The sequence below is a fragment of the Camelina sativa genome, chromosome 4 (assembly GCF_030686135.1).
Source record: "Camelina sativa cultivar CO46 ecotype springtype chromosome 4, ASM3068613v1".
NCBI classification, from domain to species: Eukaryota; Viridiplantae; Streptophyta; class Magnoliopsida; order Brassicales; family Brassicaceae; genus Camelina; species Camelina sativa.
Genome location: NC_141883.1, coordinates 6,925,494 through 6,938,772, shown reverse-complemented (window position 1 = coordinate 6,938,772; position 13,279 = coordinate 6,925,494). Strand labels below are relative to the sequence as shown.

The 13,279-nt window shown below is 36.3% G+C and overlaps 2 protein-coding genes and 1 long non-coding RNA gene across 4 annotated transcripts; all 3 read left to right on the top strand.

The window, feature by feature from the left end:
• The first annotated feature begins 1,480 nt into the window (after positions 1–1,480).
• LOC104780043 (uncharacterized) lies at positions 1,481–3,138 on the top strand. The gene is made up of 3 exons (XR_015596623.1): positions 1,481–2,558; positions 2,677–2,861; positions 2,968–3,138. It is a non-coding gene; the product is annotated as an uncharacterized LOC104780043 (long non-coding RNA).
• A 1,034-nt stretch (positions 3,139–4,172) lies between these two features.
• LOC104780041 (uncharacterized) lies at positions 4,173–7,592 on the top strand. 2 transcript variants are annotated; one of them, XM_010504499.3, is made up of 14 exons: positions 4,173–4,474; positions 4,882–5,026; positions 5,152–5,219; positions 5,308–5,361; positions 5,458–5,541; positions 5,630–5,718; positions 5,797–5,877; positions 6,006–6,136; positions 6,329–6,370; positions 6,488–6,564; positions 6,651–6,741; positions 6,813–6,894; positions 7,004–7,076; positions 7,198–7,592. In XM_010504499.3, the coding sequence occupies exons 1-14, from the start codon at positions 4,386–4,388 to the stop codon at positions 7,364–7,366; spliced, it is 1,275 nt and encodes a 424-aa protein (XP_010502801.1). In that variant the 5' UTR covers positions 4,173–4,385; the 3' UTR covers positions 7,367–7,592. The 2 variants fall into 2 exon arrangements, with proteins under 2 accessions (XP_010502801.1, XP_087366157.1); XM_087510031.1 differs by having other exon boundaries at positions 4,275–4,474; positions 5,797–5,881.
• A 679-nt stretch (positions 7,593–8,271) lies between these two features.
• Positions 8,272–10,922, top strand: LOC104780040 (protease Do-like 1, chloroplastic). The gene is made up of 8 exons (XM_010504498.3): positions 8,272–8,796; positions 8,910–9,032; positions 9,286–9,457; positions 9,585–9,622; positions 9,883–10,081; positions 10,202–10,354; positions 10,459–10,593; positions 10,680–10,922. Exons 1-8 carry the CDS (start codon positions 8,360–8,362, stop codon positions 10,755–10,757), a joined length of 1,335 nt encoding a protein of 444 aa, XP_010502800.1. The 5' UTR covers positions 8,272–8,359; the 3' UTR covers positions 10,758–10,922.
• Positions 10,923–13,279: the final 2,357 nt, after the last annotated feature.

Genomic DNA, 13,279 nt, shown 5'->3' with positions numbered 1-13,279 from the left:
TTTTTTGGATAAGGTGAAGGCACAAACCCAAAGAGCTGAAGGTTGTTGAAGCTCATTGCCATCTAGGCTTTACCATTACAAAGGTAACTCCGATTATAGTTGCTTTAAGTTGTGTTTTGATTTACCCAGATGAATACGAATTGCTCTCTGTTCATGTTTGCTTTTGCTCTGTCTTTTTTTTTTAATTCCAGGTGGATATATTCAGATGAGATGCAGTCTTATGGTGGAATTCATTTGATCAACTTCGGCGTCAAGGCTTATACCAAAACTGTCGCTTCACAATTTGGTCCCCTTCAATTAGCAAATATTCAAATTCGTCCTTTTTCTTTGGTATGTTTTCTATCTGCAGGTGTATCTACGTAACATGGAGAATGGTTCAAGGTTTACTCATTCGCTAGATCTTGATTTTTTTTTTTTTCTTATCAAACAAACCCCATTTGGTTAAGCTAGTGACAAGAGCTCACTTCTAGGATGAGTCTTTACATCAGTCAACACACTCACATGGGAAGATATCAAAACAAATATTAATACGTTCTTAGTGAACCACATCATCTCAACATGACAATAAGGATATAAACATAAAGTACAACTAACATAAGCTAATACTAAGAAGATAGAAGGGCATACAAGCCACATAGATAGGGTGAACCACAAAGCCGATAGTTCACATGAGATAGCAAAAGGCTGTCCAAGAACGAATCACCGGTCGCAAAACGACAAATTGCCATAATAGAATGCAAGAGATTACATTAGGTTAAGAATGAATTCCCAAGAGTCGAGTGCCCGAGAAGGAGTCCAAGATACAACCATCTTGTCGCACCATGTTGAAAGATCTATACCAAGTGGATAGCGAGAAGCGGGTATCAAGAAGAAACTGTGTAGTCAAGAAGGTGGAGATGAAAGAAGGACAAGAGAGCCCACAACAACAATCAAATCTTGAAAAAAATCTCTCCTTATGAGAGGAAATTCTCGTGAAATGACTCATTCAATGAGGAAATTGAAATATTTTTATTGGACCATATTGGCTTAAAGACCATATGTTCATGAGAGGTCCAAAATGAAACAAAGATGGACCAAACCCAAATCGACCAATCTAAAGACCTTGTAACAAAGATAGATAAAGCACAATCAAGTATCATCATCCATCTTGACTTCCAAATGTAACCAAAATACATGACTATATTATTCATGCTTTCTCGGTTAACGATAACCGGAATATCATTTAAAATGATTATTGGTGAGAAAGTTCTCTCCAACAAGGATGAAATTAATAATATGGGTCTCTCATAAAATGAGGAGAAAAATTGATTATAACACCAATCTAAATTATGGCAATTAAGACATCTTCGGGGAGTACTAAAACAACCAATTTTAAAATTTGTTGGGCTTAATGGGCCGAGAATGATCCATGATAAAACACTAATAGACCAAGCCCATATTGAATTCTTTCTTTGCAACGAAGCTTGGCCTAGGTCTTCCCATAGAGAAGTTCGGCGATGGCTTCCGGAAAAAAGAAATTCTCCGGTCATAGACACCGGGAGGGGGAGCAAAACAAATAACAACTCTGAAAGCATCTCAATCGTATGGATTGGAGCGGAGGTGGAGGAAAGACAGTCTCGACAGCTAAGCTGAAAGACATTGAGGGACAAAGGGAAAACAATATCTTCCGGTGATACATCTCTTAACCGCGGCGGACTATATCTGAAAGCTCGCCAAACGTAATCTCTTGTTTGAATTTGGAGAGAGGAAAACCCAGTAGGATGACATTCCGATCTGAGGGATTTAAACTCGAAGTAGCTTAGATCCAAAGATCTTTGGCTTGGGATGGGTGCGACGAGGCAAATCTCTATCCATAACCCGCAATAGAGTTCTTCGGGTATCGCTACTGAGGCAAAGGAGGATGTAAGGGAGGTGGATATGAACGTAGGGCAAGGTCTTTGGCTTTTCACCAAGATTAGATCTCGGCTACCTACAGATTTGGTGGCTTTAGCAGGAGGTAGTGAAACGCCGAGACCACCATCATCTCTTAGGAGTAGAGCGGGCATCAACCAAGTAGAAAAATGCCCTGACAAGAGGCATATCTCACTGACAACAAGTTCAGACAGTGGAGAGAGTGGATAAATCGCATCAATAACAAGGTCCGAAGGTGGAAAGAAGAACAAGATCTCACCGGCGACGAGGTCACCGATGGAGAGATGAAGTAAAGCTCGGGAGTTAGAAGACACAACAGATTGAACACCAACCACCAGATCTGAGAAGAAAGCTAGAGTGTTCGAGAGTGGGCGCGTAAGAGGCAAATGTTCTTCGGATCTAAGCCGAGACCACATCAGAGTTGTTAACAATGGAAGATATCGTCGAGCAGGACATCATAATTATACTCACACTCCGAAATCCAACGAGAACATCTCTGCCGACCACCAAATCAATCATCACTAAACAGGTGTGGTAGTCTGAAACGGGAAGGAGGAAAATAGTTTGAGAGGAGAGAAAACAAAAGGAACTAGAGTCATCCTGACGCCGGCGGAGCTGTTGCTCGCCGACGTCAGAAAACTTAGCCGGTAATCGAGCTTCGATAATGATGCCCGAGAGAATAAAAAAAACGTATTGGTTTACATTCGCTTTGACATTCACTAGATCTTGATTATTGACGCGTCTTGTCTGTTACAATCTCCGCAGATCAATACATGGATCACCATCCAGCGGGTGGAACTCAAATCGTTTGGTGGGTGATGAAGAAGGAGAGCCAGCAAGATTACTTTGATTGAGCAAAACCTGTAATCAGCCCCCCCCCCCCCCCCCCCCCCCCCACTTGTGTTGCCTCGTTAGACTCTACTGCAGATGTCTACGGTACAAACTCCCAGGTAATCTTTTATTATTTGTTCCTCAATTTTCACTTTGGTTATGTGGTTGTTTTTTCCCTTCTTCTATTATTTACATGTTATTTACTTGTCCTTTTTGTTATTTCAGGTCACGGATGATGCTTTTGTTTATCAGTGATGGCTTTAACTGATTGTCCTCTGACGTTCTCATGTTGCCCATAACATACTGTTGCCAACAATCTGATTAAATTTGTTTTATGTTTCTGCTTCATATACGTGCTGCTATCATGATCATAAAAATATTTTTTTTTTTCAAAAATAAGAATCCCAGTAAAAATATACCATTGGAGTAGTATAATTATAATTAACAAACAAAATTTTTTTATTTTATAAAAGTATACTTTTTAATCTTAAAACCTCAAAACAATGATCTGCCAATGGAGATGTCCTTACACATTGATGGTTTAAAAGAAATAGGAACATCTAATTCTCAAATAAACTTGATTTTTTTTTTGTTAAAACCAACATATTTAAATTTAACTATGAAATTTTTTTAAAAATAAATATGAATAGATTAGAGAGGCAAAAAATATAAAAAAAATGTTTTATTTTTGTATAAATAAAATAAAAATTGAAAACAATGTGAAATACATATAAAAATTTTTAAATTAAAATATAAAATCAAACTCTTACAACACATATAACAATATTTGATATTGTTGGGAGAGGTGGAGATTTTTTATTAATTATATTATTAAATATCTTAAAATACGAATATTTTTTTGTTGAAGAATACTTAGGTTCACCCCCCTTCTCTCAGCCAATTAGAATCTTTCATCTAATATTTCATTTAAAAAATAAATCAAAATTAAATTAAAAAGCAAAACAAATTAAAGAAACAAATTCTGTATACTTTTAATTAAGGAAAGTTAAATATTGGTTTGGTTAAGATTTTTAAAATTAGAACAAAATTATATGTCGGTTTGGATTTACAAATGAAGTGGTTAGGATTTATATTTTATAATTAAAACGAAATTATATGTGGATTTAGATTTTACAATTAAAACGAAATTATATGTTAGTTTGGATTTACAAATAAGATGGCTAGGGTTTAGATTTTACAATTAAAACGAAATTATATGTGGGTTTGGGTTCACAAATGAGATGGCTAGGGTTTAGATTTTACAATTAAAACGAAATTATATGTCAGTTTGGGTTCACAAATAAGATGGTTAGAGTTTAGATTTTATAAGTAAAATGAAATTATATATCGGTTTAGGTTTATTAAATAACGGTTTAAGTTTTTAATTTTATAATAATACATATAGATTTTATTTCCTCATTTTATTTTATAAGTGGTGAATGATGAGGTTGAGCCATAGTATTGTTCTTTTTTGTTTGTTTGAGAAACCCTTAGATTTTGATAATATAGTCTTCTTAATGTAGGAAAATTGAAATATTCAAACCTCTGTATATCAAAAAGCAGAAGCGAGACCATCGCCGCTCTAAATAAGAAGCTCTCTCCTTCAATTATCGAAGAAGCTCTCTCTCTCGTTGTAGTAGAATATGGGGAATTCTATGCGCAAAGAACCACCGCCTCCGGTGGTGCTTGTCCCTCCGCTCTTTGATTATCCTCCTCTCTCCGCCCGTACTAGGTCAATCCTTCTTCTTCTCCGATCTGTTCTCTGATTCGATTAATCGCTGTTTCTACTCACCATACGGATTCTGGTTGCAAAATTTTTTGAGTTCTATAACTTGTACTGATACATTTATTTAGTGTGATTAGTGTTAGAATCGTGATCTATTAGACGCTGTTTCAATGCATATAGATTCTGGTTCGTTGCAGTAATTTTGGGATTCTATGGCTTGAATACATTTAAGTATTGTGCTATTAAGAGAATTTTAATGTACTACTCTGATTGATATATATAGTCTAGGCTTCTTTTAATGTTTGAGAATCTAGACATGATTTGATATAAATTATGATATCTGATTTTGTTACACATATGAATGTGTGTATTTTGTTTGATTTTGAAGTATTGTTGTTGTTGAGATGATGCAGGATGTTAGAATCTTCATATAATTTGTTGTTTGGGAAGCTTGCATTAAAATGTCTCTTTGAGGATTACTTTGAAGAAGCAAATAATTTCACTGCAAAGTTCTTGTTGAAGCCTATTGATGACCCTCATGTGGACTTGGTTGCATCTGTATCCATTTGATAATACTCTTTTCTGTTTTTAGTTTCTATGTAATAATGCTTTTTAAAAGTATCTGTCTTGTGGATGAATCGGGGATAAGAGAAAATCAAAAAATTTCCTTAATATAGTCGAAGGTTTCGGGCGCAGTAGATGGCAGAAGGGAAGGAGATTTTGTCGGAAATGCAGAGTTTCGCTGGCAAAGGTATATATGTTAAGTTTTGTTTGAAAGATTACAAGTTGTTGTTGGAAAATTAGAATTCTCATCAGTTTTTTTTCTCTTAACTGTGCAGTGATGTTGATGATCCCCATACTTTTGTGGACCTCTCTGTTTCAACTTCAAATCCGTAAACTCCGTGCTACTTTTGATATATAGTGGGAGCTTATGATCATTACAGTAGTTTAATGTTTTGAAATTATTTATTTTGTTTGTCATCACTAAGGGTTCTACTGATGAGGTCTTCTGCTTACTACCCTAAATATGGGATTGGGGCATTTGCAGTCTACCCTTTGATTTCAAAAAAGGAGTAAGTCATATTTAGGTGTATATGATGTCGTTTTACTTTGAGTAGATTATTTGCTACAATGTAACATGAATAAATGTTTTCTCTTTAGTGGAAGCTTATCTGAACAATATAGAATCATGGGGTTGAGATATGGCTCTCCAAATTTGTCTATCGGAGCTACTGTCACTCCTTTTTCTGGTGAGCACATCAAATTTTTATGCAAATTGCTGTTGTTTCTTTTGGATACAATGCTGACCCTTTAATTCCTCAATTCAGCGAATAACGAATTGCCAAAACATGCATGGCTTGTAAGCAAGATGGGAAGGTTTACAGTAGGAGTGCAGTATGAGCCGCTACGTGAGTCAGTACATTGTTTTATTCCTGTTGAACAGATTTTTACTAGTCACACATGGAAGCTATTATCTATACATTATGTGATTGAATGAAACTGAGCATCGACAATTTGTTATTGGATTTTGTTTTAGATGGAAGCGACGATATGGCAAAGTACACAGACCAAAGAAACTGGAGTTGTGCTGCTGGCTATGGAGTAGGGTCAAAAAGCCCCTTGAGTCCTTCGTTTAACATTGGGATTGAACTAGCAAGAAGCTCTCAGGTCATGCTTTAAAAATCCATGTAGAAGAAAACATGGCTGTTTTGCTGTCTTTATGCATAAGTCTTAAGCCGAAACAGTTCCTCCACTTCTCATGGAACTTGATAAACTACCATATGACCTGTCCTATGGCATATCATCCATTTTGTAGCATTCTTAGTCTTGCTGATTGTGTTATCCTTCTTGTAAATGCAGTTTATCGCTTCGTTCTACCAACACTTAGTGGTCCAAAGAAGGGTACGACTCTTTCAAACTAGTCCTATATCTGTGCTGCATCTATTACTAGTCTTCCATATATAAAGTTTACCTTAGCTTTTGGCTCAATATGAAATGGACTGAATGGACATGGAGCAGGTGCAAAATCCTTTTGAAGAAAACCAAGTTGTTGGAATCACAAACTACATTGATTTAGGTTTCGAGCTACAATCGAGGTAGCGTACATCTCTTAGTAGAAAACCAATTTAGCTAATGTTTGTCTATACGGAAACATATCTTAATTTTTGTCTTAATATTGAAGGGTTGATGATTCCAAGAAACCAGACAATGCCGCAGATTCTTTATTGCAGATGGCTGCGTCTTGGCAGGCCAATAAGAACTTCTTGCTGAAGGTGCAGAACACATATCTTTCCGAGTTACCCAAAAAGAACAGCTCAGTTATATACATTTTTTATTTTTGCAGGGTAAAGTCGGGGCTCGAAGCTCCACATTCTCGTTAGCATTCAAGTCGTGGTGGAAACCATCTTTTGCATTCAATATTTCAGGTATGCTTCGATAAACAAATATGGAGACTCGTGATCTGCGTGCTATAAATTCAGCAAAATCCAGATGAACGTTGGTTTTTGAACATGTCGTGCTCTTTTTTTTATGCAGCAACGACTAATCATCGGACTGGAAACGTGGAATGTGGGTTCGGTATCCGTGTTGATAACATAAGAGAAGCCAGGTCAGTCCATTTGTGACTAGTTTGAGATCAATCAAACCCTCTTTAGCTAGTTACCAAAAAAAAAAAAAATCCTCTTTAGCTTTGATGGTTTCAAAGAAAACAGTATATGATCTTATTGCAGTTACCAAAGAGCTGATCCAAACTTTGTAATGCTGACACCGAACAAAGAACATTTGGCTGAAGGGATTGTGTGGAAAACGGGGAAGAGACCAATGTATCAATCCGATGTGGACTCCGAGAATTTCAATGAAGTGCCAAAAGAACTAAGACCGTCCCAGAAGATTCTCTAAACTTTAACCGTATTTTTTTTTGCACTTTTTATCTACTAGAGATCGAAAGTCACGTTTCTAATAAGTTCGAGTAAAAGATTCTAGATATATAGAATAGGCTATAGGAATAACCATTTACTCGTATGTGAGTAGGATACAAGAGTTCTAATTTTCTAGTGTTCCAAATTAAGGGCGGCTAATCTGGATTAATGTTCGTTATTTATATAGGCTGTTGGTTCATTTCTAAGTTTTAATTTTATAAGAAGCAAAATCATATACTGATTTGGTTTTGTTTCGGTTTGGTATTTTGGTTTGATGCATCTCTTGATTGGTTTGGTTTTATTAAAAGATGACTTACAAATAAAAGCAATGATTCGATATTACAAATTACAGTATACAATTGGTTAACATTGTATGATTTTCTACTCCTCTCTTTCACTTTAGTGATGTTTTAGCAAAATAACTGTGTTTCATGTTTAGTGATGTTTTCAATTTTCTGTGCAAAATTTGTTTTGACCAATCATATTTTACATTGTATATTTTCTGTTGGCTGAATTCATATTATTTAATGATGTTTTTATGGAAAATAAGTAACTTATATGCTCTTAATTTGTGTGTAAAAACTAAAAACATTAAACATCACTTATAATGATTTTTTTTTCACCTGTCTTTTTTTTTATAATTAAATTATATGACACTTTTAAAAAAATATTACCTTTTAGCTATTTTGATTATTCTGTTATTAAATATATTTAATTATTTTTTAAACTTGAAACAAATAGTTAATTCAAAAATTCGAATCTATGTTAAATCTGAATTAAAAATATTTCCATATTTTAAAAAGCAACAATTTTGGTTTAACTATTTCGGTTCAATTTGGTTACTCTCGGTTCCGTATTTGCTCTCAGAAAAAAAAAATTATTTTCAAAGATTACCATTTTTTTTTTTAATTAGAACAAAAAAAATAATGAAATAAAACAGAGGCCACAATCCCATTGTCCAGAAACAAAAGTAATGGCGACGACGACGAGTTGTTCGCTTCTCCTTTCTACTCTCTTCCTTCACTCTCCTCCTTCACCTCAACTCTCCAACTCATCTTCCTTCTTCAATCTCTCTCCTTCACGATCCTCTCCTCCGACTTCGATTTCTCTCCACCCAATCCGATCCAAACGCTATTTTCGAATTTTCTCCTCCAAGCTTCCACTAAACGACAACAACGGAGACGATGATGCTCTTCTTCTTACTCCCTTCTCCGCCGTTAAACCTTTCTTACTCCTCTGCACCTCCTTCGCGTTGTCTTTTTCTCTGTTCGCCGCGTCTCCTGCTGTCGAATCAGCTTCGGCGTTCGTAGTCAGTACTCCCAGGAAGCTTCAGACTGATGAGCTCGCGACTGTTCGATTGTTTCAAGAGAACACTCCTTCCGTTGTTTACATCACTAATCTCGCCGTCAGGTAATGAATTTACCGATCTCGAAATCTTGATTTCTCTCCCGTTTGGTTGGTTAATTTAGCTATGGATTTAGGAAGCTTTCTAATGTGATTTGGTTTCTCGGGGTTTGAATTAGGCAGGACGCGTTTACTTTGGACGTGCTTGAGGTGCCACAAGGTTCTGGTTCAGGATTTGTGTGGGATAAGCAAGGTCACATTGTTACTAATTATCATGTGATTCGTGGTGCTTCTGATCTCAGGTTAGTTTTGTTGAAACTTTTTGAGAATCTGATTGATTTGGGTAATTTGACATTAAACTTGTTTGACTTCTAGGGAATTGTTCTTGTTTCATGTACTACACGAATTTGGCTGTTTAAGTGGTTACATTAAACTGGAACAATAGTAATTGGTTCTGTGAAGATATGGAAATTGGTATTTCTGGTATCGAGACTTTCAAAATGGTCATTTCGGATGTTTGTGTATGATGAGGAAGTTGTATGATCTATATAACAGGGTCACTCTTGCTGATCAATCAACATTTGATGCAAAAGTTGTTGGATTCGACCAAGACAAGGATGTTGCAGTTCTACGTATTGATGCACCGAAAGATAAATTAAGACCTATACCTGTTGGAGTCTCTGCAGATCTTCTAGTTGGCCAGAAAGTCTTTGCCATTGGCAATCCTGTGAGTGTAATACAACCTTAAAAATGATCATATTTTTAGTTCTCTTCTCTATGCTTTCTATTGCTGGCTGGATCAATACTTCTGTTTCCTGTACACATGCACTAAAGCAAGACCCTTTTGTCTGCAGTTTGGACTTGATCATACTCTTACAACTGGTGTTATTAGGTAAGTTCAATTATCTTTTTCTTCTCAGTTTTAGACTTAGTTGCATTCTCCTCAATCTTCACTGTGTTATTTCCATTATTACGCCGGATCAAATTACTCGCATATGAAAAGGTCAAATTATATGATTTCTACTCCTTTGTACCCTTCTTCATGCCACATGGATTTACTTTGGTAAACATAGACAAAAGGATATATTCATATTCCTGGCTTTTGTCTCTTCTTAAAGATGTAGCATTGTTTGTGTATTATGATTTGTACAGTGGTTTGCGAAGAGAAATCAGTTCTGCTGCAACTGGTCGTCCAATTCAAGATGTGATACAGACAGATGCAGCCATTAACCCTGGTAACAGTGGAGGACCTCTTCTAGATAGTTCAGGAACCCTAATAGGTATAAACACAGCCATTTATTCTCCTTCTGGTGCATCTTCTGGAGTGGGCTTTTCGATCCCAGTTGACACCGTGAGTTCTCTCTCCTTTTTTCCCCCATTGCTAAACCCGATCAGAGAGAGTCTTACTCTATCCTTGAATCCACTAACGGGAGAGTAAAGTTGTTTTGTGCTCTGTTTCTCTCATGTTCAGGTTGGAGGCATTGTCGATCAGTTGGTGAGATTTGGTAAAGTCACGAGACCAATCTTAGGTATCAAATTCGCACCAGACCAATCTGTTGAACAATTGGGAGTAAGTGGCGTGCTCGTCTTGGATGCTCCTCCAAGTGGCCCAGCTGGGAAAGCCGTAAGTTCTTCTCGTTATTAAGTTTCCATATAACATATATTTCTCTATGTTCCACTCTTCGGTTTAAACATTAAAATGTGTGTGATGATTGGTTTGTTCTACAGGGGCTTCAATCTACGAAACGTGATGGTTACGGGCGACTAGTACTTGGAGACATAATCACGTCAGTGAATGGTACAAAAGTCTCTAACGGGAGTGATCTGTACCGGATTCTCGATCAATGCAAAGTCGGTGATGAGGTAAATTAAGTCCTAAATCCGCATTTTGGTCAACTAAGTTTGTTCATCTGAGAGAGAGTTGTGACACTGTAATGATTTTTGATTAGGTGACCGTAGAGGTTCTAAGAGGCGATCACAAGGAGAAAATATCTGTAACTCTCGAACCAAAGCCGGACGAGTCTTAGAAACGTCGTTAAGAAGTAAATATACATAACGTGTAGAAAAAAATGTCCGGTGGGTTATATTTTTGTATATCAAATTGTTCGGAAAATAGATCGTCCGGTTGTGTACATAAAAAATCTGTTTATATTGCATAACTGGAAATAACCAGAATTGGAATGATTTGAACCGATCTTATGGTTTGGATTAGTTTTATTTTCGGTTTAGACTTTAAAACTCTTTGAAACTTAAAACGTGTATACCCAAAAAAAAAAGAATGTTGAACCAGACAAAATGAGAAAAAACTCAAACCCACAATATCGTCGGCTGTGTAGTTTAAGGCTTTTAAGCTTTGCAATGGTAATTTGATCATTCAAAGGTTAATGAAAAAAAAAAAAAAAAAAAAAAGGAAAAATCCCGCAAATGAAAAACATCCAAAGAAAATATAAGATTGATGAACAACTGGGGGAATCTACTATTAAAAAAATTGAAAAGCCCCTCCAAAGTCCAAACCATCTTGTTGAGTCCAAGTGCCCCTCTCATCAATCCAAATGACTCTGTGATTATTCATTAGGATTTTTGTTTTTGGATTGGGTGTATGGACAGTCTCCCATAACAAGAATAGAAATACGCCAGCCTTTTCGATGTGACCCAACCCTGGAATGAATTAGATGCATAAAGTGGTAGAGTTTGACTGAGATGGATGTGTCAAGTGGATACAAAGAGACCAACAATTCTTCCGAAGCAAAAGGAAAGAAAGCAGGAGAAACCATTGATTTGATTGTTTCATATGAATTAAGTTTGATGGATTGAAACTGTTGAAATTTCTTGGTTTACTTTATCTAGTGATTCTCTAGGGAATCCTACAATTCGACATGTGGGATGTGACTCCATCAGACCGTTGGGACTGGGCTGTTCTTAGAGACGTGATATCAATGAATGGAGTAAGGAACTCCCTATTAGTAGCATCGATGGTAGTCAAATACTCGGGAACATCAAATGTTTCAAGCCATATGAAATAAACATCTACTGCTGTAGAGGCTTGAGGTGTGGGAATAAATCATTTGACTACATATGTTTATGGTCTTTCCCCACTACTTACTCATTGCGTCTCCTTGGTTTATGCAGTGGTGATGAGGATTTTGTAGTGTTGTAAATAAGCATTATCTCCATGACTTAACTGATATGGGACTTTGGACTTCTACAATGAAAAACAAATTAATTAATGACAATGGTCCTACAGTAAATATTGGGGAGATACCTGATCACTTTAAGGCGATTTACAAGTATAGCTTCCACTTATTTTGTGTGTTTGAGTCACTACTGTCTAGACATATAGATTTAACTTGTTTCTTCTAAAAACCAACACAAAACTATCTGGGAAATCAAACAAAGAACAGTGGTGGACATGGCTGTTGATCGTGGATGCTACATAGATCAAAGCCTATTAGAGTAGCTGGTTAATAACATTGGTTAACTTAATCTCAATTGATAATCGGTTTAGTTTAGATCTGGTTTACTTCTATTTGGATGTATATAGCATTCATCTGTAAAGTTTGTTACGATTACGAAATAAGAAAACCATTTCACAAAATCTCTTTGTTCTATGATTCTATTATGGTATCATAGCTTAATTTCCGCAAAATCTGGTGATTTCACCTTCATACTTTTCTGATTCCTTCAAATTACACCGATCAATCATCTTCATCTTTTTCGATTGTTCTTTCGAAGCTTTGATTTGAAGAAAATGGTGCGAAAAGGGGGAAAACTAAAGTGCCGAAGTGTTACGCCAGAGTAATATGGATCCACAGCTAAGGTAACTTGCGAATCGGCGATCTATGAAGAACCTGAAGTTGGATTTGGGAAACAACAACGTTCTCAACGCTCGGAGGGATACAAAGCCCATGGATAGATGTCGCGACAATCAGAACCATCTGATAATCCTTTCAATCTCCAATCCTTCGATCACCTAGGTTTAACGATCGTTGCTCATGTTTTAGATGGAACAAATTACAATAGCTGGTTTATAGCGATGAAGATAATTCTATAAGCTAAGAAAGCTTTGTTGATGGATCTATACTGCGACCGTGTGAAAGTGATTATGATTTCAAGATTTGGAGTAGATGTAACAATATGGTAAAATCGTGGATCTTGAACGTCGTGGATAAAGAGATTTCTAATAGCATACTGTACTATCAAGATGTTGTTGAAATGTGGAATGATTTGTTTACTAGGTTCAGAGTAAACAATTTACCAAGGAAGTACCAACCGGAGCAAGCTATGACTACGCTTAAGCAGGGAGATCTTGATCTGTCCACTTATTTCACTAAGAAGAAGACATTTTGGAAACAACTTTCCAACACAAGGTCTTGCACAGTTAAGAAGTGTGATTGTGATCAGGTGAAAGAATTGCTAGAAGAAGCGGAGATCAGTCGACTAATCAAGGTCCTGATGGGATTAAACGATAATTTCAAAAATATTCGAGGTCAAATCATTAATATGAAGCCAGTGTTGGGGTTAAGTGAAATCTATAACATTCTGGATTAGG

Excerpts from the sequence above, each read along its gene's own strand:
- LOC104780041 (XM_010504499.3), top strand. The coding sequence starts at position 4,386 with ATGGGGAATTCTATGCGCAAAGAACCACCGCCTCCGGTGGTGCTTGTC. Across the intron at positions 5,220-5,307 it reads GCAGAGTTTCGCTGGCAAAG|TGATGTTGATGATCCCCATA; the intron begins GTATATATGTTA and ends TTAACTGTGCAG. Across the intron at positions 6,895-7,003 it reads TTTTGCATTCAATATTTCAG|CAACGACTAATCATCGGACT; the intron begins GTATGCTTCGAT and ends TTTTTTATGCAG.
- LOC104780040 (XM_010504498.3), top strand. The coding sequence starts at position 8,360 with ATGGCGACGACGACGAGTTGTTCGCTTCTCCTTTCTACTCTCTTCCTT. Across the intron at positions 8,797-8,909 it reads ATCACTAATCTCGCCGTCAG|GCAGGACGCGTTTACTTTGG; the intron begins GTAATGAATTTA and ends GGTTTGAATTAG. Across the intron at positions 9,458-9,584 it reads TCTTTGCCATTGGCAATCCT|TTTGGACTTGATCATACTCT; the intron begins GTGAGTGTAATA and ends TTTTGTCTGCAG.